This window comes from Thamnophis sirtalis, unplaced genomic scaffold, assembly GCF_051295495.1.
Source record: "Thamnophis sirtalis isolate CommonGarterSnake01/CBP01778 unplaced genomic scaffold, rThaSir2_p1.2 scaffold_6, whole genome shotgun sequence".
Classification (NCBI taxonomy): Eukaryota; Metazoa; Chordata; class Lepidosauria; order Squamata; family Natricidae; genus Thamnophis; species Thamnophis sirtalis.
The window spans coordinates 81792962-81819652 of NW_028261386.1; the positions used below are offsets into that span (position 1 = coordinate 81792962).

Consider the following 26691-nt stretch of genomic DNA (forward strand, 5'->3'; position numbering starts at 1 on the left):
TTATAAAATTTTTGTCATTTCATCATATTTATCGTATTTCATCACTGCACATGCACATATGGTACAGACCTAAGGATTTCCAACATTGCCAAAAAGAAGTCTCTTGCACTGATCATGGTAGCTAATTCTATGCTGAAGGAGGAGTCACAATTGGCGCTGGAGAAGCAAAGCTTGTGCATCTCAGGAGCACTACACAATTGGGCGTTTAATAGCACCTGGGTTGCTCTTGAACTCTTGTGCCCCATTTTAAACCTGTATTTCTGAAATTCATTTGGAAATTTAATTCTAATAATGGGCATATTGCATGCAGCTGCCCTACCATGTGGCTATAAGAGTGGTCAATAGAAAAGTATATGATATATTAGCAGGGTTCAGTTTACTTCTTAAGTAAATGAAATTATTTCACTTCCCCTCACCGCCATCAAATCATTGCATAGGCTGAGGACAAACCACACATAGTGCTCCATGTATGGTGAGCCAGCAACTTCTATGATCTTTGCCTGATTTATACTGGTTAGAATGTATCTGGAATTGAAATACCTCATACAGAAGGCCATACATGACCCATTCCCTTCTGGGTGTTAAGAAATGTAATAAGAGTGGAATTATCAGTGGCCCACAAATTCACACCAATAATACAGTAGCTCTCTTTTAGGAAATAATAATTTCTCCCATGCCAGGTAGTAATAATGACAATTGTTCCTGCAGAGCTGAACCAGCTTGCTGAGATGGCTCTATTGTTGAGATGACTAATTTTATCCCTCTGGTTGTCTAGGTTTTCTATCTTGTCTTTTATGATATGTAAAGGTTCCCCTTGCACGTATATGCTAGTTCTTCCTGACTCTAGGGGGTGGTGCTCATCTTCGTTTCAAAGCCGAAGAGCCAGCACTTGTCTGAAGACATCTCCATAGTCATGTGGCCAGCATGACTAAATGTCAAAGGCGCACAGAACGCTGTTACCTTCCCACCAAAGGTGGTCCATCTTTTTCTACTTGCATTTTACATGCTTTTGAACTGCTAGGTTGGCAGAAACTGGGACAAATAACAGGAGCTCACTCAGTTACACAGCACTAGGGATTCGAACCGCTGAACTGCCAACCTGATCGACAAGCTTAGCATCTTAGCCACTGAGCCACCACCAGGGTTCCCTCTAAGCTGCGCATGTGCGCGGCCGCGCAGGTAACAAAAAAACACCGTGCACAAGTTTCAAACTGCAGCGCAGTGTTTTTAATGTCCTTAAATGTGACTAAAAATATCCCCCCTCCCTCCCTTCTCTCTCTGCACCGAACTCTCCTCCATCTGGTGATTGGTGAAATCAAGGAAGACTCTGCCCGGAGATCAATGACGCTGCAGAAGGGAGAATTCCCATTGGTCCTCTGGGGCTTCGTCAATTCCTGGGAAAACGGGATTCGCTGGTTGTAGCTTGCGTTTCTCTGCACATCCGGGGTTTCTCAGGCATTGCCTCATCTGAAGCCCCGTTCTGGGCTCAGCATTTTTTCTGCAATCCCTTCGCTTTGGGGAGAGAGGGAAGCAGCGTGGAATTGGAATGCCTGAGCCAAAGGGGTCCACGGGATCTTGAGATTTGATTTTTAAGCAGTACCAATCCTTTCCACTCTTTCCTTTTCCTTTCTGTCCTTCTTCTAACTTCCTTTCTTTTTCTTTTCCTTTCTCTTTGCCTTTCCTTCTTTTCCATTTCCTTTTCTTTCCCCTTTCCTTTCCTTTTTCCTTTCCTTTCTCTTTTCCTTTCCTTCTTTTCCTTTTCCTTTCCTTCTTTTCCATTTCCTTTTCTTTCTCCTTTCCTTTCCTTTTTCCTTTCCTTTCTCTTTTCCTTTCCTTCTTTTCCTTTTCCTTTCCTCCTTTTCCATTTCCTTTCTCTTTCCCTTTCATTTCTCCTTTCCTTTCCTTCTTTTCCATTTCCTTTCTCTTTCCCTTTCATTTCTCCTTTCCTTCTTTTCCATTTCCTTTCCTTTTTTCTTTCCTTTTTCCTTTCCTTCTTTTCTATTTCCTTTCTCTTTTCCTTTCCTGTCTCCTTTCCTTCTTTTCCATTTCCTTTCTCTTTTCCTTTCCTTTCTTCTTTCCCATTTCCTTTCCTTTTTCCTTTCCTTCTTTTCTATTTCCTTTCTCTTTTCCTTTCCTTTCTCCTTTCCTTTCCTTTTTCCTTTCCTTCTTTTCTATTTCCTTTCCTTTTTCCTTTCCTTTTCTTGTTTCCCATTTTCTTTCCTTTCCCTCCCCCTCCCCTCCCTTCCTTCCTGTGGGTCTGAGGGAGAGGGAGGGGACCCTTTTCCTCCTTGGCCCCCTCCCAACATCTGCTCTAATGGCAATTATGGCTAAAAAAAATTCAGGTGCTCAGGCATGAAAATGTGCCGCTCGAACACTATACTTTTCCGCACACACTGAAAAAAAATTAGAGGGAACATTGGCCACCGTGTCCGTTTTTTATTATATTTATTAATATAAAGTGTATATTTGATACAGGTTTTTAATGTAATTTTGTTTTGTGCTACCCAGAGTTGCTTTTGGTGAGACAAGGAACTATATAAATTTCATAAAATAAATAACTCTTAACATTTTGCTGGTACACTATCCTATGCATGTTAAAGACTTAATATATTAAAGCCAATGGTCCTAACAGCAAGTTTAATTCAATCTATGACGCAGCAGAAGCCAACATATCAGGATGGGCTATTTGAGAATAGTATACTATTTACTAAGCAAAATCTCTGTCAAAGCTGTTAAAAAACTGCATCTATAAACTAGGATCTGGCTGTATGACAAATTTGAAAATGTTTCAAAATGTTAATTTGAATTTAGCAACACAGTTTCATGTGTCTTATGTATGCAGTGAATTGCATCGCACCTTAATTATATTTGATGGGATCAGATTTTGTGGCAACTGGTCTTGTTCCTAGATGATTATTGTAATCAAGTAATATTCTCTTATATTACTCAATTTATTCTATAAAGGTGTCTAAAATAGACAAAATCTTTTGAAATTATCAGTGGCGGAAAGATTAAAAATGTAGCAGATTGAAATGCATTTTATTCATGACTAGCAGAATAAAATTTAGTATCTTAACATCTGGCCTAATTAACTTCATGGTTACATTAGCCAATATTTTCAGTGGCTTCCCTTTTACAGCAGCAGGAGTCAATCTGAGGACATGCTAGAAGAAATCTGAGATTTCTCTAGCCTTTGAAAGTAAGATCCTTTTCAATTTTCTGCTGCCCTTCTTGTATTCTAATTTTTCTTGAAATTTATTAAAGCTGTATTCATCAACTTCCAGAAAAAATATTCTAAGGAGCCTATAAATTAACTTATTCATTGGATTTGGAAAGGTAATATAACTAAGAACGAATGAAAGTGAGAAAACTAATATTTCACACCCAGAACAAAATGTGTAGCGGGAAATGATGTTATAATAAAGAACACTAATTACTTTGGGGACACCTATTATTGAATATTATAAATATTATAAGCACCCAAATAAATGGACTACCTACCAATTGAAAAGAGCAACAAGCCCTCCATGCTTCCATCTTCAAGTAAATTAAATTTTCTTACCTATTCTATCACACTAAGGAGCTGTAGGACAACAATTAAAAGGTCCAGAAGTAAATACATTTGTGTAAATTTATATCCAGTTCAGATTTAACTCCTGTGAAAACAAAATTATTTTATCAAGTTGAAATCTTTCAAAAGTTCTAGAATAATTAAACCAGTCACCAAATCCTTCACTAATTGTTCTCGTCTTTGAGTTCCTCTTTTTCAAGTGTCAATAAGTTCCATTATATCATCCATTTACATCCCAATAACTTCTTTGTTCTATGTAGTGCTTCATGAGGTTATAACCAAAGTAGCACTCTTTCAGCCAATTTCTTTTATATTTCCACCATACATGCCCAATTGATTGCCTAATACTATGATTCTTAAAATCAGGGTTAACTCTTACTTTGTAGTACCACAAATAGGCATGCCTCAAATCAAAGCATTCAAGGTCTAATAATCTTGTGATTTTTAAAGTTATCTAGTCTTTTAATTATATCAAACAACAAGCATCATAATATAATCTAAGATCTGGCAAACCCAAACCTCCTCTCTCTTTAGAATCCTGTAAGAGCTTATATTTGATTCTTGGTTTTTTATTTTGCCAAATGAATTTAGACATATCTTTCTGCCACTGTTTAAAAGAAGAATCTTTCATCAATATCAATATAGTCTAAGGCAGTGGTTCCCAAACTTTGCAACTTTAAGACTTGTGGACTTCAACTCCCAGAATTCTCCAGCTAGCTCTTCTGGCTGGAGAATTCTGGGAGTTGAAGTCCACAAGTCTTAAAGTTGCCAAGTTTGAGAACCACTGGTCTAAGGTGACCAGACGTCCCGATTTTGGCGGGACAGTCATGATTTTGCACAATTTGTCCTGCATACTGGGGGGTTCTTAAAAAGTCCCGATTTTTGTGACCGGACCCGGAGGTAAGCCTGCCCCGCCCCAAGCCCTGTATACCCGTCCCAGCCGGCCAGTATTTTGTCCCTTCTGTCTCCCCGCTGCTCAGAAAAGCAACTTAGGGAAGGTCCTTTGCTAGCAGGCAGGTTCTAGGACGCCTGCCGCCACCAAAGGACCTTCCCGGAGTTGCTTTTCTGAGCAACGGGGAGACAGAAGGGATGCAATCTCCTTTCATTCTCCCTCTGCCTCATTCACTCATTCGGGCAGCAGAGAACGAAAGAAAATCGCATAGCCGAGGACAAAGGAGCCTGCAGCCTCCTTCATTCAAACTTTCAGGCAGCGGGGATGGGGGGGGGCTTTCTCACATGCCTTCTTTTTCTGAAGCCGTGCCGGATTCAGCAAACCGGGCAGCGCATGCCCTTGGGATTGTGCAACAGCCGAAGAACAGGAGGCAAGAATTCGGGTGCTGCACAAGCCCACGGGCACGTCCTACCTTCTTCTCTCTGATAGCCCCCTGGTTAAAAAGGAGGAGGTGACTCCGCTGGTCCGGAGCCCATCCAGGAAGACAAGGAACGCAAGGGGGATCCCTTCCCCCCGCAGATGGGCTCCAGACCAGCAGAGCCTCCTCCTCCTTTTTAACCAGGTGGCTATCAGAGAGAAAAGGGCAGCGCATGCCCGTAGGCTTATGCAGCAGCCGAAGATCGCCTGGTTAAAAAGATCACCTGGTTAAAAAGGAGGAAGAGGATGCTCTGCTAGTCCAGAGCCCATCCGTGGGGGCAGAAATCCCTCTCACATTCCTCATCTTCCTCGATGGGCTCCTCCTCCTTTTTAACCAGGCAGCTATCAGAGACAGGAGGGCAGTGCAAAGAAGGAACAGAATGGCCTTAATCATGTCGAGCTGCCCAGTCAAAAAACCTTTTCCTTCTGTAGAAAAAAAAGGGGGGGAATTTCTACTTCGGCAGGGAATTTCCCTGCCACCCAGGCTTCGACCCGCAAAAAAAATCCCCTTCGCCGAAGCTTGAGAGGCAAGCGCTGCTTCCACCTGCCAGAATCTCTGGAGAGAACTTTGCAACTAGCTAAGGAGCGGCGAGCAGCGGACTTGAGCGTTTGCATGCATTCAGCCAAGGTCCTGCTGAGCCCCGCAACTTTGGATGATCCGATGGATTTTACGATGGATGTGCACCCCCGGGAGGTGCTGAAGAAGGACAGGCAGCTCAGCCTGATCCAGGACGACAGGTGCGACAGCGGCTTACAGACAGAGACAGAGAGATACAAACACAGAGTGAGAAACACACACACACACACACACGGAGGGGGGAGAGACAGAGAGAGAGACACAGAGAGACACACAGAGAGAACGACAGAGAGATGGAGGGAGGGAGATAGAGGCAAAGAGCCACACAGAGAGTGAGAAACAAACAGAGAGAGAGAGAGAGAGAGAGAGAGAGAGAGAGAGAGAGAGAGAGAGAGAGAGAGAGAGAGAGAGAGAGAGAGAGAGAGAGAGAGAGAGAGATAGGTTGAAGGAGTGTTTATGCACAGAAGGGGGATTTAAGAAACTTCGGAGTAAATCCAGGAAGAGGGAAGAGATGGAGGACTGGCTTTTCGCTCCGATTTCTGAGCCCCCAGCTGTTAGTGATGGAGGAGGAGGAGGACGACGAAGGAAGGGGTTGCATTTTGTCAGGCTGACAGCTCATTCTGTGGCTTTAAAAAAGTCCCGGTTTTTTTTAAGCACAAAAGGAAAAATCTGCAAAAAGTCACGGGGAGCCCCTGGGATTGTTCCTCGCAAAGCATCATGGTCGCAGAGAATGCAAATGAAGGTGCTTATCTCCCCACCCGGCTCTGTGTCCTTCTATTCAAATTGGAGTCACGCTGAGTCCCATTCAGAGGGCAGAGGGACGCTGTGCTTTTTTGTTTTGTTTTACCTATGTTCTCACAACCATGCAAAGGTGGGTTTTGTGCTAGAAGGATCTTTCTTTCTTTCCCTGTCTGCAGTTCCGATTGCAGTCATCCTTTGCTTCGGATTAAAGCACCGTTTCTCATTCCTTGCAAAACTGGGGAAACAGCAGGGCTGCCTCCCTCCCCCCTTTCCTTGCAGCACCCTCGGTTGCAAAATGTTCTCCTGATTTGGTTTATAAGTTCGCAGCAATGCGATCCAACAAATAGGAAAGTTTTAATAAGATCTTCTGACTTTATTTGGTCTCTGCTGCCCCCTCACCCCCAACCCCTCCCAAGGAGAGAGTTGGAAGGAGAGGAAGGAAGGAGGGAGGGAGGAAGGAAAAGAAGAAGGGGGGAAGAAGATGGAAGGAGAAAAGATGGAAGGAAGGAGAAAGAATAGAAGAAGGAGGAAGGAGAAGGAAGAAGATGGAAGAAGAAAGGAAGGAAGAAAAAGAAGGGAGGGAAGAAGGTAGGAAGAGAAGGGGAAGAGAGGGAAAGAGCAGAAAGACAAAGAGAATGAAGTTGATAGGCAAGAGGAAGGAGGAAGGAAGGAAGAAAAAGGGTGGGAGAGAGGAAAGAAGAAAAGATGGAACTAGAAAGGAAAGAAGGGAGGGAGGAAAGGGGAAGACAGGGAAAGAGCAGAAAGACAGAGAAGGTGAAGGTAGATAGGCAGAAGGAAGGAAGAAGGAAGAAATAGGAAAGAGGGAAGGTGAAAGGATGGAAGGAGGAAGGAACAGAAGCGAAGGGGAAGAGAGACATGGAAAGAGCAGAAAGACAGAGAAGGTAGATAGGCAAAAGAAAGGAAGCTGAAAGAATGGAAGGAGGAAGGAAGGAAGAGAGGGAAAGAGTAGAAGACGGATAAGGTGAAGGTAGATAAGCAAGAGGAATGAAGGAAGGAAGAAGGGAGGTGTCTCGAGGAGGGGGAAAACGTTTAGTGACCAAAGTTACAATGGCATTGAAAAAAGTGACTGATGACCATTTTTCACACTTAGCGACCGTTGCAGCATCCTCATAGTCACATGATCAAAATTTTGTTTGGCAACAGATTCGTATTTATGATGGTTTCAGTGTCCTGGGGTCATTAATCACCTTTTGTGAGCTTTTGACAAAATATAAATTTTTAAATCAAGCCCCCTGTTGTAATATAGCTCCTTGTCTAGGTGTGGGTCACCCATGGTCCAGTTCATACCAGGGCATGCAGAGCCACGCTGAATCACACAGGAGAAAACAAACTCCTAAAACGCCATAACATCCTGATAGTGCATAACATAACATTCTGAGATGTGCCCTACCATTGACGTCCAGGATTTGACCATATATAGACTGAGCAGTAGATTAGAAATTGTACTTTTACAGGCTGTTTTTAATCACATGCTATTGCTCCTCCTGCCTTTGTCCTATCTCAATAAAAGGGGCTCTTACACCCCCAATCTGGGTCGCTCCATCCCGAGAAAGGTTGTGTCTTGTCTTTTCTCCACATTGGCCTCATGGACGAACCACGGGAACGTTACAGCCCCCCCTCCCCGGTCAATGGTGTCCCTCTTTACCAATCTGAAAATCTGGTCACCTTAATATAGTCTGGAGTAGAAATAACACTCTAGGTAATATATTTATTTTAATTACTTATATTCTTTCCATTAATGACAATTCTAGTTTTTAGTGTCTGCTTAAATCTATCTCCTTCCATATTTTTACAGTTATTTGTAATACAACTTGGAATCACCCCCAAATATTTTACGTTTTCACAACTTTAAAACCAGTTTTAAATTCCAATTTCTTCGTTTTTTCCACATTCATATTCTTAGTCAATATTGTCTTTATTTTTAAACCCAGCATTTCTCCACAGTTTAATCATCTTCATAACATATTCAATATTTTCTAGTGGGTCTTGCACAATCAATATCAAATCATCAGCAAAAGCACAAACTGTGTTGTTGTGCTTTAATTTGTAATCCTTTTGCTCTTGTTGTCTTGTCTAATATTCCTATTTAACAGTTCTAACACCAGAATAAATAATAAAGAGAATAAAAGACACACCTATCTTTTTTTGGATTTCACATGATTTTGTTGTTTCACCATAATCAGAGCTTTCTGGAATGTATAAATGGACTTCAAATTCTGTATAAAGCCCAATCCAAAATCCTTTTCACTACTTTAAACTCCCAATTCAAATTATCACTTTTTTTTGCATCTAGAAAAATTAGTGCAGCCTCTTTGTCTCTAGGTGGTTGTAAATGTTCAATTATATCCAAGATTACTCTTATGTTGCCTATTAGTTGTCTTCTGCGTTAAAAAAAACACCCCACACTGGTCTTCATGTACGTAATCCTGTAAAACTTAAAACTCTTTCGGCTAAGATAGATGTGAAAAGATTGTAACTGTTATTAAGAAGAGAAATTCTTAACTCTGTAATTCTTCACAGGGGATAGGTCCAGTCCTTCTTTAGGTATTAAAGAGATGTAACAACCAAGTTTAAAGTTGCAGCTGCTGCATTGCCCTAGCACTTGTTCACTGTTATGACCAACAAGGACAGTGCAGAGCTCCCCTCACTATCTCTTCCACTCATCTCACCTGGTCCCCACAAGCCTTTGGCCTATTCCCAATTGGCAACTCAGGGATCCTAAAGGATCCTAAAGCCAGGCAGAAGAAGCTACTGGTGCAGAGGGCTGTTACAGCCAGGCCAATGCTATGAGACAATGCAACGTGAGGCTCAGTTTTCTTACAGAAGCCACATCATGGCAATCTTGTACTATTCTGTAAGCAGGTACTATTCTTGCAAGACTATAGGAGGCTCTGTTTTTAAGGAGGTTTCATTTGTGGAGCTTTCTTAAAAAGTGGACCTCATCCTCCTCAGAGGCTCGCAAGAATAATAATAACCTGCTTGCAAAATAGCACAAGGTTGCCATGAGGCAGCCTCTGTAAAAAAAACAACAACTGAGCTTGGCATCATATCGGCCAGGCCTATTCTTGCCTGTGCAAGAATAGAAAGGTAAATTGAGTGCTGCTTGGTCTTGGATCTGGCTGAGGAACAGGCAGAGTCCTGCAAATTCCTTAGGTGGTTGGATGGGAAGCAGGTTGAGGCCTATAACAAGCCGCCTCTCACTAGCAGCTTCTGCTGCCCGGCTTGGGTGGCTGAATGGGTAGCTGGCCTAGGCCTACAAACCATAACAGCCCCCGCACACTGGTAGTTTCTGCTGCCTGGCTGTAGGCTCCGTTGGGAGCAGGCTGAGATCTGCAGGGACTCCCAAGAGGCAAGGAGCAGAGCACGGGGTGCCTCAGGAGGTGGCAGAGGTCTGGGAGGCTTTAAATAGTTCTCCAGATCTCCTTGCTAGACTGTTAAGACACCAACTGGTGTATGTTGACATAACAATGGTGTAGTTCTATGATCACCTCCTTTAAAAAAATATAAAATAAAAATGATTTCCCCAACTAAAGCTCTAATGCAGGAGTATCAAACTCACATCGTCACAGTAGTGTCACGTGACATACCGGGACTCCCCCCCCCCTTCACTAAACTGGGAGTGGCATGGGCAGCATGTGATCATCCAGCCTGTGGGCCGGGAGTTTGACAGCCCTGCTCTAAGGACATCCAAAATCCTTCTGCTTAAGCACAGATGCCGGTACTACAATTATATAGAAATTACACACCCAAGAAATCACAACACAAGAATGAATTATTTGAATTTTATTTAATCCATGAAAATCTACCTTAAAAACAACATAGAAAATCAAAATATAACCCAATACAATCAATTAGAAGAAACTGCAAAAGCTTGGAGTTGAGGCACAAGCTAAGATTTGCAGTGTTGTCTGAAGTATTTTAGAGGCCAAAGCAACACACTGTATCAAAGCAGTTATCTGTGAATGGAGACATGCTCCCTGCACCACGACAAAAATGATTTGGGTGCCTTGTTTTTTGTTTTGAGACCATCAGTTGGAAGAAGAATGACTGGTTAGATGATTTATGTCCTTAACATTGCTTAGAAAGGCCACAGTATCTTAAAAAAAAGTTCCCAAATTAAGCACTTGTTCCTCAACTTCTAGTCAGTAACTATTTACATTGTTATTACCAGATTTTATTTAAATGTTTAACTTTACACAACTATTAACAATCTTAGAGCTATAAAGGGAGATATAAAGTCCAGGATTACATAGGTCATGCCACCACTGTATTTTGCATTATTATTTCACTTGCTGCAGCTTTCACAATATGGCTTTCCATAAACAGATTATAGTTTGCTTAAATAATTGGTTTCCCATTAGCTGTTAAAATGGTGCTATAAAATTAAAGTGGCACTAAAACAAATCTTATTTTGAAGTGGGCTATACATAATAAACATTTCCTAATCAAGTGAATCACATAAAGAAACTTGATCAGGCAAGAGTGAATTCCAGAAATAGGGGTAAGGGATAGATCAGGTCTTAAACTGTAATTTCAGCAGATCTATTGAAAAAGATACCATAACACAGGAATAAGGGCAGATGAGTCACATTGCTGGCTCTGCCTCTTCTTTTAGATGACGTAGAGGCCTCATGCTCTCCAAGAAAAATCCATACATTTGCCTGAAGAAAAAATGCTAAATAGCAACTGACTTGTATATAGGGACTGTAGTTTTATATTTTATTTTTTATTGAAATTAAATAGAACTATATTTCTTAATAATAAATAAATTTGTGTAATCTATACTATCAACTTCAAAAAAGAAATCTTCTAAGGAACTATAGTTTAATTTGTTCATTGGCTTTTCACAAAGATAAAATTAACTTTATGAAATGCAGCAAGGTTTTATTTAATAAAAGAACTAATGAAAGTAAGAAAGCTAGTGTCTTGCACCCAGAACAAAACTTGTAGCTGGGGAAAATGATGTTATAATAAAGTACTGCAAATGCTAATTAATTTTGGGACAGTTATTATTGAACATTCAAGCACCTAAATAGAATATCTAATTGAGAGAGCCACAAGCCCTCCTTGTTTCCATTTTCAAGTAAATTAAATTTTCTTACCTATTCTATCACACTAAGAAATTGTGAACAATTCAGGGGTCTAGAAGCAAATATGTTTGTGTAATCTATACAATTAATTTTCAGAAAAAAATATTCTAAGGAGCCTGTAGGTTTAATTATTCATTGGTTTTGAAAGATAAAATTAACTTTATGAAATAGCATTCAACTGGAGTGAACAAATTGTTTCATTATGCTCTTCTATCATGTGTAAGAAATAGCACATAACAGCATATGCAAGTTTTCATTGTTTAGATTTGAAAAAAATGTACATAAACTGGAATGAAGAAGCTACTTTTTGTTTGGACATAGTTGAATAGACTGACAATTTTTAAATATTTTCATGAGGTCAGTGTGGTGGAGAAAAGATCAGACTTTTCCATTACTCAAAAAGAAATGTAGAAGCAAAGAAATCAAATTGAATTTCTAGTGGGATACTATTTGGTAAATTCATTATCGCCATTCTGGCCGGGAAGAAACTACTCACTGCTGACATGGCCACTTCTTCCTTTTGGCACCACTTAATAGTTTCTGGTGAGGAGGCAGGACTTATTATCCTTGTGTCTTCCCTCACTGATGTATTAAAACTGAAAAAGGTGCATAACATTTCCTTATTATACCAAAATAATGATCTTTGGGTACCTGGATTCCACTGGGTTTTGTATCACCAAAACATAAAGATTGAATTAAACATGCTAAAAGAAACAGCCATTTATAATTTAAAAAGAAATTGCTTATATCTTGATATAAACAGATCAAGTATATGACTTTTCTTTTAAAAAAGCAGATACCTACTCACCATAGTCTAAGTTGATTTTTCTTTTTCTACAAAAGATGTAACATCTCTCACTATTAACTTGCACAAAACAGCCCACTGCAATGTCACAATGCATGTACAGGATTGCATATTATTATTTGTCATATTTGCCTTTTATAGCCAAGCTATTCCAGATATAATGTAGAATTGTATGAAACACTTGCCATTCCATATTTTAGCTGAATAAAAGTAGTAGTATTAGCCAAAAGTTATCGTAAGTTAGAAAATGTGCATAGTGACCACTAGATGGTGCAGTGATATTAATGATCTTTCTGTTTTATTCCTCATTGTGCAGCTCTTAACAGTATGCATCTATAGTTTCCTGGGTACATGTCAAATAAAATATAATACAGGTAGGACAATGAGCCTGCTGGGGGCCTTGGAAAAAGCTCATTTAGATAGATATGAAGACTACAAAATGCAATTTAATTTGACTGGCTATACAACTTGGTGACTTGAAAGTCAAATTCTGAAAGAAGAATATTTAATGATTATTCAGTTGCTGAGCATTTGAAGCCTGCCCATTTTGTAAGTGCATCTCATATTATGAGTTGAATTGAACAAAATTGAGTGTATTTACTCCAGGCATCCTAAATATTCATATAATGCATTTATTCTGAATATGAATGCAAATATAAATGTAAGCCAAATATACTTATTTAAATTACTTTAAAGAAATCACAGTGTATCTCACTATTCATGAAGTATGAATTAGATTTACAATTTACTAACAGATCAAGAGAAGGTGCATTGTTTGGCAATTACCTTTCTGAAATCAATAGCAAATATATCATAAAACATTTATTCTCACATTCCTCCAAGCAAATGGGAAACCAATGTTAAGTTGGTTGGAACCATCTATAGTTAGTGGTGGGTCATTCATAATACTTCTTGGCCCAAACAAGTGAAATAATTTTCTTTCAATCTTTTACATAGAAAGAAGAGTTAACATAAATACACAAAGAATTACAATCCAGTTTGAGAAGCATTGGTAGAAAGGGAATCTCACATGATGCCAACTTCTTTTCCAGATTAAGAGACTGACATCATTTGAACAGAAATACTTCCTGCCCCCATTCAATAACCCACCCCAATCTCTTCATCAACAACAAAAATAAAAGTAAAAGAATATTGTGAAAGGAAGTATTCACAATCAAAATTAAAGGAGGTGGCTCAAGCTCCTGATGGTAGCTCAGGATTGTCAGGTGACTTTGACAGAAAAACATCTGAAAGCACAGACATGTTCTCACAGCAAAATCATTGGTCTTCAGCCAGTTTAAGCAGAATCTATCCTTTTCTGCTACCTTCTTTGGGTACTGGTCCCTCCAAATGTAAGAAGCAGTCTTCAACAATCTTCAACAGAACTGTTGGAACAAAACAAAAAAAAACCCCCAAGAATGCCTTACAATCAGAACATTTAACTAGTAATTTACATTATTAGCAAATCACAATATGTTAACGATAAGGACAAGATTAATTGTACTTTTGCCAATTTCTGTCTAGCACAAGGGCCTGCAATTTTAAACATTCAAAGAACCATTTGGACCAGTTTCCCACCGAAAACAACACCAGGAAACACAAAACCTGGGTGGGCATGGCCAACTTGATGTCACTCACTCCCACCCAGTCACATGAACACCCTCCCCCCAGCCATACCTACATACGTTTTGTGGTTCCCAATGTTTTCTATGGGAAATGTGTGCGTGTCTTTCTCTCATTCTCCCACTCATCTTTCTCTTTCCCTCTTTCTCCCTCTCCTCCCTCATCTTTCTTCCTCTCCCTCCCTTTCATCTTTCTACCCGGTCATCCCTCTCTCTCATCTTTCTTTCCCCCTCCCTCCCTCATCTTTCTCCCCCCTTCTCACATCTCTCATCTTTCTTTCTCCCTTGCTCCCACCCTCTCCTCCCTCCCTTTCTCCCTCTCTCATCTTTCTCCCTCTCCCTCCCTCATCTCTCATATCTTTCTCTCATCTTTCTCCCTCCCCCTTTCTCCCTCTCATTTTCTCCCTCTCCCTCCCTCCCTTTCTCCCTCTCTCTGTTTCCCATCCTTCCCCCCCTCTCTCCCTCCAGCTCTTTCATTTCTCTCTCCCATTTCTCTATTTCCTCTCATTCTCTCCATTTTCTCATTTCTTTCTCTCTTTTTCTCCCCTTTCCTTTCTCTTATTTCTTTCTCTCTCACACACGCAGGATATCCTCTCTCAAGCAGGATATCCTCCTGTGCTGGCATCTTGGCGGTGGGGACAGCAACTCCTCCACTTGCTGCCGCCACTAGGCAGTGAGATGAGTAGCTAGCTGCGCAGTGCAGGAGAGCTGGAGCTCTTCCCTCCTTGCTACTCCTCCCCATTCCTGAGCTGACATGAAAGGGACCGCGACTGGCACTGAGCTGCCTGCAAAGGATGTGGAATTGCAAAAAGTAGCCGGTCACAGGCAGTGCTAGGGGTGCTTCAGCTGCACAGATCTGTGGAGAGGCTTACACGTTCTTGGGGTGGAGAGCAAGCCACATGACCACGTCAGCAGGGAGCCTCAGGAGAGGAGTCAAAGAGCTGCATGAGGCTCTGGAGCCACGGACTGCCAACACCCAGTCTTATCAGTACTGTTCAAAGCTACCAGATGCACATAAACTGGAGATGGAAGTCTTGGCCAGACAAGAGACAGAGAACCTATGTATGACCATACAAAACGAGTTCTCCATTTTGCCCAGATAACATCGCTACTCAAGAGAGCTGCACTGTTTGCCTGTGGTCTTCTGGATGCAGTGGAGAGTGTTGGTTGTCAACATTAAAACCTTAAATGGCTTGCAGAAGGAAAAGGTTTGGAGACTTGAAGGTTTTATATTATGAGAAAATGTTTGTGATTGAATTGAGATAGCAATTACTCAATGCAACAAGGTGAATGATTATAAATAATGTGTTATGGATGTGTAACCTTTAATACATGCCTGGAATATAAATCTTTTAGAATTCATTGGGATTGAAGTGGCTAATTACCGAGTAACAACAAAGTAGTCTAAAAGCTTACAATTTTAAAAGATGAATACATATTTTTAAGAGTCTCAGCACATTCTTCAATAAGGAGACAAGCTATTATTTGTAAATGAAAGGTGCATCTATTTCTCAACCATTCCTTTCCTCCTGCTCCTCTTCTACTGTTAGATGGAAGCAATTCATATAGTCCACTTCCATGTTTGTGCTTCAAGCATTCTCGGTACATGTGTGCTTTTTTAAAAATATATTTTTTATTATTTTTATATTTAAAACAATGCAGTACTTTCGAAGTCAAAGTAACATGTGTGCTTAATTTCAAATGTTTGAAGAGAATGCTGTAATTGGGACTCTTGCCAGTAAGGCTGATAACCGAGTCCACACATTCTGTAACTTACTAACATCTAAGAAACTGTAATGTGAAAATCTCCAGTGGCCAAAACTTTGATAGGTGATGGTGGTCAATATTTAGACTGCAACTTGGAAAGAAATGTATGTAACAGATATAAGAACATATATCACCAAGATTGTTGAATAAACTAACAAAAGCAGTTCACAGATTGGCAATAATTGTATTATAATGAAAGACAAAGGACTGAGTTTGGGTAAATCTAGTAGAAAATTATGGATGTCAAGTGACACCAATGGATGAATGGAAATAAGGCAGGAAAGTAAACAACATGCAGTGGAGGCACCTGGAGATCCAAGTATAAATATGATATTATTTGATGAAAAAGAAGTCACAATTGCTGTAAGAGTCTTGAAAATTTTTAAGATTGCAGGTGCAGATGGTGTTAACATCGTATGGCTGCTGTAAAGAAAACACACTAGAAAAATAAAGTAGAGTTATGGAAATCAGATAACCACAGCGTGAAAAACATCCAATCTAATATCTTAGTCTGAAAGGCCTTCAGGGATTGTGAAGTTAACGGCCATGCAACACATTTGGGGAACAAGTTGGGAAAAACTATGCTGAAGTCTTCCTCCTCAACTAACTCCGTGGCAAATCTTATTTACTGAAATTAGAACAAGTTCCTCAAGCATATCTTAGGCATTTATTTCTTCCCCATTTTAAATCATTTATTTTTTTTAGTATAAATTATTTAGCTATTATGCACTGTTTTCAAAACCAGAAGTATATAAATATATTGTGTTTTATCTTGTTGATAAGATCTGAAAATATCTAATTATTGCTTATTTAAACTACAGATGAATTGTTTTAGTTAAACACTTACATGTTTAAGTGTAAGAATTTTCTTACACCTCAGAATTTTCCGAGTTTTGTCTGAAGCTGAAGACTGTCACCAGATGTGGTATCTTCCTCTTTAGGCATCTCAGGAAATTCTGCCGATTGGCTGTAATCTTCTTTTCTCTTCCTCGGAGTCTGATGTTCTATTAAGTTTTCTTGGTTTTCGTCTATAAACCCAACTTCTAAATCTTTTCTTGTTGATTGTTCTGTTTCAAGAGAGCCTATTGGATGATCACCTGAGACAATACTTCCTAGCATGATGTTTTGAGTCTCTGTTGAAACAACTACATCTGCTTTTAATTCAGGCTTTGAATCATATTGCTTACTTTCTGTTTTGCTTACATTCTCTTTCACAGTTTCAAGATCAGCATCTGTCTTTCTGGAATTCCAGTTTTCTCTATCTTCAGATACTATAGAACATGAAGGCATTTCTTTTGCTACTTTAACGGCTTCTTCTGTGTCTGCATTTACAGTGGTTGGCTGAATTTCATGATTTTTCTCTTCTGCCAGAGAAACTTGCTGACGAACTTGTAAAACTTCCTGAATTCCAAATTCATTTAAACCTGTTAGACACAATTCACTCTTCTGCGTTAAAGGAGAAGTGGCCTCTTGTGATTGTTGAAATTGAGTGACTGCACTCATTTTCTGCACAATTTTGTAACTCTCAAACTCTATTGTTTCAGCCTGAACATATTTTGGAAATTCAGTAGGGGTCAGGAATGGTTCTGAAATCATCACCTTTTGCTCAGCTTCTTCCGGAGATGAAGATGTTAGCAGCTCCATGTCTGGAGGAGATTGAGATGTACATGACTGGAGTGAATCTTCTCTGGTGCATCTTTCTGCTGATTCTTCTGCAAATTCAGCAGAGGATATTTCTTCTGAAGTCATCATAACCTTTTTCTCAGTTTCTATTTCTGATGAAGATTTTGGCAGGTCTATTTCTGGAGTGGATCCAGATGTACTCATTTGGAGTGCACCATCTCTAGTGCCTTTTCCTTCTGATTCTTCTGAAAAGTCAGTACAGGGGATGCCCTCTGAAGTCATAATCTTTTCCTCAGTTTCTACTTCTGATGAAGATTTTGGCAGCTCTATTTCTGGAGTGGATCCAGATGTATCCATCTGGAGTGTGCTTTCTCTAGTGCATTTTCCTTCTGATTCTGGAAATTCAGTAGAGGGGATGCATTCTGAAGTCATCACCTTTTCCTCAGTTTCCTCTTCAGATAAAGACTTTGGCTGATCCATTTCTGGAGGAGATCCAGATGCACCTGTCTGGAGTGCTCCTTCTGTGGTGCATCTTCCTTCTGATTCTTCTGGGAATTCAGTAGAGGGGATGCCTTCGGAAGTCATCTCCTTTTTTTCAGTTTGTTCTTCAGTTGAAAATTTTGGCAGCTCCATTTCTGGAGGAGAACCAGATGCACCTGTCTGGAGTGTTCCTTCTGTGGTGCATCTTCCTTCTGATTCTTCTGGGAATTCAGTAGAGGAGATGCCTTCGGAAGTCATCTCCTTTTCTTCAGTTTGTTCTTCAGATGAAAATTTTGGCAGCTCCATTTCTGGAGGAGAACCAGATGCACCTGTCTGGAGTGTTCCTTCTGTGGTGCATCTTCCTTCTGATTCTTCTGGGAATTCAGTAGAGGGGATGCCTTCGGAAGTCATCTCCTTTTCTTCAGTTTGTTCTTCAGATGAAAATTTTGGCTGCTCCATTTCTGGAGAAAATCCAGATGCACTTGTCTGGAGTGTTCCTTCTGTGGTGCATCTTCCTTCTGATTCTTCTGGGAATTCAGTAGGGGGGATGCCTTCGGAAGGCATCTCCATTTCTTCAGTTTGTTCTTCAGATGAAAATTTTGGCAGCTTCATTTCTGGAGGAGAACCAGATGCACCTGTCTGGAGTGTTCCTTCTGTGGTGCATCTTCCTTCTGATTCTTCTGGGAATTCAGTAGGGGGGATGCCTTCGGAAGTCATCTCCTTTTCTTCAGTTTGTTCTTCAGATGAAAATTTTGGCAGCTCCATTTCTGGAGGGGATCCAGATGCATCTGTCTGCAGTGCATCTTCTCTGGTGCATTTCCCTGGTGATTCTTCTAGCACTGAATCTATTTTCTCTGAAAATGCCATTTTATCAGGATACAGAATTGGAGCTTCACTCTTCTGCTTTGAAAGAGCCCTGGACTCCTGTTTAAACTGAGCAACTGCATTCTGGATTATTATCTGCACAAGTTTATAAGCCCGAGACTCTACTGTTTCAGGTAGAACATCTTTCCGAAATTCAGTAAAGGGAATTCTTTCTGAAGTCATCACCTCTTCCTCAGTTTCTTTATCAGCTGAAGATTTTGGCACCTCCATTTCTAAAGGGGATCCAGATGTACTTGTTTGGAACACACTTTCTCTGGTGCATCTTCCTAATGCTTCTTCGAGCATTGAATCTATTTTTTCTGAAAATGACATTGCATCAGTATCAGGGTACATAACTAGAACATCACATTTCTGCTTTGAAAGAGCCATGGACTCTTGTTGAAATTGAGCAACTGCATTCTGGATTATTATCTGCACAATTTTGTAAGCCTGAGATTCTACTTCCTCAAACTCAACACTTTTTGGAAATTCAGCAGAGGGGATTCTTTCTGAAATCATCATCACCTTTTCCTCAGTTTCTTCATCAACTGAAGATGTAGGCACCTCAATTTCTGGAGGGGATCCAGATGCACCTGTCTGGAATGCATCTTCTCTGGTGGATTTCCCTGGTGATTCTTCTAGCGCTGGATCTATTTTCTCTGAAAATGTCATTGCATCAAGATCATGACATAGAACTGCAGTTTCACTCTTCTGCTTTGAAAGAGCCATGGACTCTTGTTGAAGTTGAGCAACTGCATTCTGGATTATTATCTGTGCAATTTTATAAGCCCGAGATTCTGTGGTTTCAGGTTGAACTTCTTTTGGAAATTCAGTAGAGGGGATTCCTTCCGAAGTCATCACATTTTCCTCAGTTTCTTCATCAGCTGAAGATGTTGGCACCTCCATTTCTGGATGTAATCCAGATGAACCTATCTGGAGCACACTTTCTCTGGGGCGTCTTCCTGCTGATTCTTCTAGCACTGAACCTGTTTTCTCTGAAAATGCCACTTTATCAGGGTCAGGAAACAGAACTGCGGTTTCTCTTTTCTGCTTGGAAAGAGTCATAGACTCGGGTTGAAATTGGGCAAGTGCATACTGGATTATTATCTGCACAATTTTGTAAGCCTGAGACTCTATGTTTTCAGGCTGAACACCTTTTGGAAAGTCAGTATATGTTGAGACTCCTTCTGAAGTCATCACCTTTTGCTCAGCTTCTTCCTGAGCTGAAGAAATTGGCAGATCCATTTCTGGAGGGGATCCACATGTACCAGTCTGGAGTGAATCTTCTCTGGTGCATCTTCCTTTTGATTCTTCTGGAAATTCAGCAGAGGGTATTCCTTCCGATGTCATCATCATATTTTCCTCAGTTTCTTCTTCTGAAGATTTTGGCAGCTCTATTTCTGGAAGGGAGTCAGATGTACTTATCTGGAGTGCACTGTCTCTGGTGCATTTCTCTAGTGATTCTTCTAGTGCCAAATCTATTTCTTCTGAAAATGCCACTACATCAGTACCAGAATACACAACTAATGTTTCACTCTTCTGCTTTGAAAAAGCCATGGGCTCTTGCTGAAATTGAGCAACTGCACTCATTTCCTGCTCAACTTTTAAACTCTGAGATTCGATTGTTTCAGGCTGAACATCTTTTGGAAATTCAGTAGAGGGGATTCCTTCTAAAATTATCACCTTTTGCTCAGCTTCTTCAACAGGTGAAGATGTTGGCAACTCCATTTCTGGTTGTAATCCAGATGAAGCTGCCTGGAGTACACTTTCTCTGCTGCATATTCCTGCTGATTCTTCTAGCACTGAACCTGTTTTCTCTGAAAATGCCACTTTATCAGGATCAGGATACAGAACTGCAGTTTCTCTTTTCTGCTTGGAAAGAGTCATAGACTTGGGTTGAAATTGGGCAAGTGCATACTGGATTATTATCTGTGCAATTTTGTAAGCCTGAGACTCTGTGGTTTCAGGCTGAACACCTTTTGGAAAGTCAGTAGATGTTGAGACTCCTTCTGAAGTCATCACCTTTTGCTCAGCTTCTTCTTCTGATGAGGATGGTAGCAGTTCCATTTCTGAAGGGGATACAGATGTACCCATCTGGAGCGCACCATCTCTGATGCATCTTCCTGCCGATTCTTCTAGTACTGAATCTGTTTTCTCAGAAAATGCCACTTTATCAAGATGAAGGTCCAAAACTGCAGTCTCACTCTCCTTCTTTAAAAGAGGCACAGACTCTTGTTGTAATTGACCAACTGCATTCTCAATTATTATCTGTGCAATTTTGTAAGCCTGAGACTCTATAGTTTCAGGCTGAACATCTTTTGGAAAGTCAGATGATGTTAAGACTCCTCCTGAAGTTATCACCTTTTGCTCAATTTCTTCATCAGATGGAGATTTTGGCAGCTCCATTTCTGGAGGAGATCCAGATGCACCCATCTGGAGTGCAGCTTCTCTGGTGCATATTCCTGCTGATTTTTCAAGCACTGAATCTATTGTCTCTGAAAATGCCTTTGTGTCCAGATCAGGACACAGAACTGCCATTTCACTCTTCTGCTTTAAAAGAGCCACGGACTCTTGTCGAAACTGAGCAACTGCTTTCTGGATTATTATCTGCACAATTTTGTAAGCCTGAGATACTGTTGTTTGAGGTTGAAGTTCTTTTGGTAATTCAACAAAGGGGATTCCTTCTGAGGTCATCACCTTTTCTTCACTTTCTTCATCAGATGAAGATTTTGGCGCCTCCATTTCTGGATGGGATCCAGATGCACCCATCTGAAGTGCACCTTCTCTGGTGTATCTTCCTGCTGATTCTTCTAGCAACAAATTTATTTGCTCACAAAATGCCAGTTTATCAGGATACAGAATTGCAGTTTCACTCTTCTGCTTTGAAAGAACCATGAACTCTTGCTGAAATTGGGCAACTGCACTCTGGATTATTATCTGAACAATTTTGTAAGCCCGAGACTCTATTGTTTCAAGCTGAACATCTTTTGGAAATTCAGTAGAGGAGATTCCTTCTGAAATCATCAGCTTTTCCTCAGTTTCTTCTTTAGTTGACAATGGCTGAACAATTACTTCTGTCAGACTCGCATTAATTCCCTTTTCATCAGACAATTTAATTCTTTCAGCAACAATTTGCAACATTTCCTGTGTTTGTTTATTTAATTCTTCCAGGGCTTGTTCATTTTCATCGATCTCCTGTACTGGTGTAGCTATTTCTGTAGTATCAGGAGACTCAGTTAGCCTTGAAACTGCTGAAATCATTTCAGTTGTCTCTTCAGCACAAGACATTTCAGTGGTTTCTTTAGCACAAGACACTTCAGTTATCTCTTCAATGATTGAAGCTTCTTCCCTAGCTGTAACTGCTTCCGAGGTTAACTCCAGGTCCCCGATTATACTATCACCACTAATATCCTTTCTTATTTGTGGCACAAGTTTAGTAACCGCTGCCATTTCTTCAACAATTCCAGTTCCAGAAATCTGCTCAGATTGTTCCTCATCATCATTGACATGTTCAGTGGACATGGTCACAGCAGCTGGTATCCAAGATGGTGATCTTTCTTCAATACTTATAATTGCTCTCTCACCTTCTAGCACTGAGACAGCAACTGCATGAACTAATCCTTCAGCGACCTGCTGTGTTATTGATGTACTTTCTAACTTTTCTATATTTTGACTTGGAATTTCCTTATCCAGATCATCTTGCTCTGCATGTTGAGCTTCACATTTCTCTTGCTCAGCAGCATCATACTCTGATAAAGGAACCACAGCTGGAACATCAAAGTCCTCCTCATTTGTTCCTGCCATTTCTTCTCCAGCTTCTAGAACAGGAGCATGCTCTGGTATTCCATCAGACCTTTTCTTCCTACGACCAGGCATTAATTTTTTAAATGAAACCCAGGATTCTTCTTTTTCAGTATCCCCATCTAAGGTAGCATGTTCTAAACTTGGAATTGTGATGGGTTCATCATTTTTATCTTCCATCCTTGTTTTAGATTTTCTTCTTGGAGTTACTAGTCTTTTAAAAGATTCCCATGTTGAAATTCCCTCTGCTTCAGATGGGCTTCCTGCTTGTTCTGGCGAAGAACTTCCTTGTCCTTGGTCACTTTCATGTGAGTTAGTAAAGATGGTATCATGTACTGCTTCTTTATTTGGTGCACTCTCATCTATTTTTTGTTCATCTTGAGCAAGTTTTGGTCCAGCTTCTTCATCAGAAGATGAAGATTTTCGGCTTCTTCTCTTTGATGAGCCTACACAGATTAAAGCTTCCCATGATACAGAAGTATCAACTTTTTTCTTGGGCTCATCTGCACTTTTTTCTATTTTTTGTTCCTCACCATTTTCTTTAATATCTTCCTGTTCATCGTTAGGTACATTTTCGATTGTCTTATCAAGCTCTTCTTCTCTGTCACCTTCAGAAAGTCTCCTAACCCGTTTCTTAGGAGTCACCATTTTTTTAAAAGATGCCCAAGGTGTAACACTCTCTCTTTTCTTCTCTGCATCTGAAGGAAACCCTTCTTCAGTTTCAGGAACCTGTGCAGCATCGGAGGACTTTTCTATGGATTCTGTTATTTCTTCAGGAGAAGAAGCAGAACTCTCCCCCCTTGGGTCATCTGGACTTTCTGCAGTATCAGATGACTGCTGTGCTTCTGCTGCTTCCTCTGGTTTAGCTTCTTTCTTTCCTTTATGTTTCTTTCTTGACAATTTCTTTAAGCCAGGACCCGTGAAAAGCTTTTTCAAAGGGCTGCCTTGCATCTTGGCTTTTTCTTGAGATGACAGCAATTCTACCTCACTTGTTATTATGCCTTCTGGAGGTTTGCCTGCTGCTGCATCAAGACTGCTTGGATCGGTTTGGATGAAGTGTTCCTTTGCTATTTCAAGAACTGTTTCTGTGACTTTTAACTGTTCAATGGTGGGCTGTTCTTTCTGAAAGTCATCATTTGTTTCCACTAGCTGTTCAAGAACTAGTTGTTCTTTTTTAGTTATTTGGGGTTCTTCTTCTGTCACAACCGCTCTAACATCAATATTTATCTCTCTAGGTTTTTCATCAAAAATCTCTGTGGCCAGAGGAGCCCTTGGTTCTGATTTTTCTTCTATTATTTCAAAAGGTTCCTCAGGCTTTTCTATTGCTACTGGAGACAGTGAATCCAGTTGGTTTATTTTTTCTTCAAATACTTCATTTATCAGTTCTATTTTTGATTCATGCAATGCAATAATACTTTGCTCTTTGCCCATTAGACTTTTTTGTGCTTGTTCCAATTTTTTCTTGGACTCCAAGTCAGTCTCTCCTTCCAAGATTATATCCATTTCTTTTATATTTTCATCCAGTTCTTCTGCTGGCGGTTGCTCCCTGGGAGTAGCAGCTTCTTTCAGATCGGTTTCTGATGAGAGTTTCCTCTTTTTCTCGCTTTCCATTTTTTCATCACTGTCTTCCAAAGAAATGTCTTTATTTATATTTTCAGTCGGTTCTTCTGCTGAAGGCTGCTCACTGGGAGTGGTAGCTTGTTTCAAGTCAGTTTCTGTTGGAGCTTCGACCATTTTTGTTTCTTCTTTTCTCTCTTCCTCACTTTCCATTTTTTCATCACTGGCTTGGCAAGAAACTTCTGTCCCATGTTTTTCTGATGTCAGTTTTTCTTTTTCTAATTCTTCTTCAACAATTATTATTTCTGTTGACACTTCTTTCTCCATTTCCTGTTCTTGTTTTTCTTTCTCAAATTGCACTTCTTCTCTAGATTTTCTGAAGCTTGTCCTTTTTCTAAACCCAGCCCAACTCTGACTAAAAAACTTCCTTAGAGGTGATGCAGTTTCATTGTTTAATGGGCTCACCGGAGATTCTGGAGATTTAATCCCATTGTTTTTAATTTCTGCCTCTTTGCTTTCTGGGTCAACAGGGGTTTCTGTTACTTTCTCAGAGGAAGTTTCTCGTTCCATCTCCTCAGCCTGAGTTTCTTCCACCATCTTGTCTACAGAGGCAGTTATTTCATTTTGTGTGGCTTCTCCCACTGTCTCTGCCTTGAATGGTTTATCTCCAGCCACATCACCTGACCCTTCTGCAACCTCTGTCTTTACATCCAATAGCTGAACAGGTTCAGCTTTCTCTGTTTTATCCTTCTTAACTGTAAATTTGAATCCAACTAATTTAAAAACCTTTTTAAATCCAACATCATTTGATGGAGATACACTAGGTTGATCTTCTTTTTCTTCTGATTCCAGCTGTTTATTAGCATCTTCTGTGTCTTTCTGTACCTCATCTTCATTTGACTTGTCGTTTAATTCTGGTGGACTGGTCTTGATATTTTCAGTCAATTCCTCTTCCAGAATTAAATTTGCAGCGCTTGTTTCATCAACTGTAAACGATATTCAAAGATGATAAAAATTAGAATTATTATCATTAATTAATTTATTATATTACATTATATTACAGAAGTGTAATCATCCCTTATTCTGTTAACCTATAAATTTCCTGGATGCAGGTTCTGATCATGTTGCAACTGTCTGTTGCAAATGTACAAAAGTTAATGTAAAAGTGGATTTAAGTCTCACTTTATTTTTGAAGTGATAAATTTTGTATTTATAATAGGAAAAAACATCAATAGACATTAATCTCTAAGAACATTCCAATCCAGATTAGTTTTGCTTGCTTACCATTTTTTTCTTGAACGCTTATTACCTCATAATTTCCTTAGCTAAGTCTCATCCTTTCTAAAGAAGTGAAATTCAATTATGTTTAAGACGTATAGTGCTCAGAACTAAGTTAGAAAGAGTTTTGTAATATAAAATTGTCTTTGTCTAAAAAAGATTTTGAGAAAAATCAGCTTCTTAACTGATTATATGTTTTAGGAGAAAAGGCAGGGTGTCAGTAATGGAACTTATAACCAAAATATGGATATTTAGAAAGATGTAATATATATGTATGTGGGAAGTGCAAATAAAATTTTTGAAGAGTAGATAGATATTAGAAATATGGATAAACTACATTATTTTTCAAGATTTGACATAGCAATTCTTCATCATTCCAAATTTTAAGAATATATTTTAATAATTTTCATAGATTTTAATGTAAGCTATGTGTTATATTTATGCACCCTTCAAAAATGATTCAAAATAAGAGCTTCAGAACTTGTGCAAGTAAAGTCAACTCATGGTAGAATTTTTAAAGGAATTAAAATGCTTCTTTTCAAACTTATATGGAAAAAAGATGGTGCTTTAACAAACAATAGAGAGGTGACTGTGCAAGGGTTGAAGTACTTCTTTCAAAACATTTTCAAAGAATGCACTGTCCTAGTGTGTAGGAATGGGCTCTATTTTGTGTGTATAATGAGACTGTGAACTTGTGAAATGTCAGAAGCAAGCTACTGGCACAACTCATTTTTAACTCATTGTGTAGCTGTCCGAAAGTGGATCAAATTGTAGTTTGACATACAATTTTTGAATGCCTACTTATTGAACACATTATTAATATCTTGGAAATAGTATGCATTTTTTGTCTGTGAAATCACCATAGTGTAATTTGCAATATCATTCAGATTAAGCAGGAACATTTTAAATATATCAATTCAGTTTATTGTTTTTGTGTGTTTGTGTGTGTGTGAATACATGCACACACAAGTGTGTGTGTTTATATATATGTGTATGTCTATCTATCTCTCTATCTCTCTATCATCTATCTATCAATCTATCTCTATACATACACACACACACACACACACACACACACACCAGGGGTGGGTTCCGGCTGCTACTGCCGGTTCACTCAGGGACACGCCACGTGCGCGCTTCATACGCAGTACTAAAAAAATGCAGAAGCCAAAAACAAGATGGCAGCGCCTATGGTGCCGCCGAGGGAACCGGTTCGGGGGTGTGGTAGGCCTGGGTCGCTGCTGGCTCCAGCGATCCAGGCCGCCAACTTACTATCGGTTTGACCGAACCGGTAGAAACCCACCTCTGAGACACACACACACACACACACACACACACACACACACACACACACACACACAGAAAGCATTCTAGAAATTAAATTATAACTGAATTGTTTAGCTTTATGTTAGATATATTTCCTCATGAACAAACATGAACAAGCCATAATAAATTTTTTGCAGTTGACTTTGGACCTAAGGCGGGACCTACATTCAAGATCAACAGTGTCTTAATCACTACATGC

At 39.8% G+C, this 26691-nt stretch overlaps 1 protein-coding gene across 2 annotated transcripts in view; it reads right to left on the bottom strand.

The window, feature by feature from the left end:
* Positions 1 to 10049: 10049 nt before the first annotated feature.
* AKAP12 (A-kinase anchoring protein 12) overlaps positions 10050 to 26691 on the bottom strand; it is a 69318-nt gene continuing 52676 nt past the window's right edge. For both annotated transcript variants that reach the window (XM_087718292.1, XM_087718293.1), the window contains exons 3-4: positions 16411 to 24874; positions 10050 to 13559 (exon numbers count right to left, since the gene is read on the bottom strand). In XM_087718292.1, coding sequence (XP_087574418.1) covers positions 16440 to 24874 — 8435 coding nt within the window. In that variant the 3' untranslated portion in view covers positions 10050 to 13559; positions 16411 to 16439. The remainder of the gene's footprint in view (positions 13560 to 16410; positions 24875 to 26691) is intronic.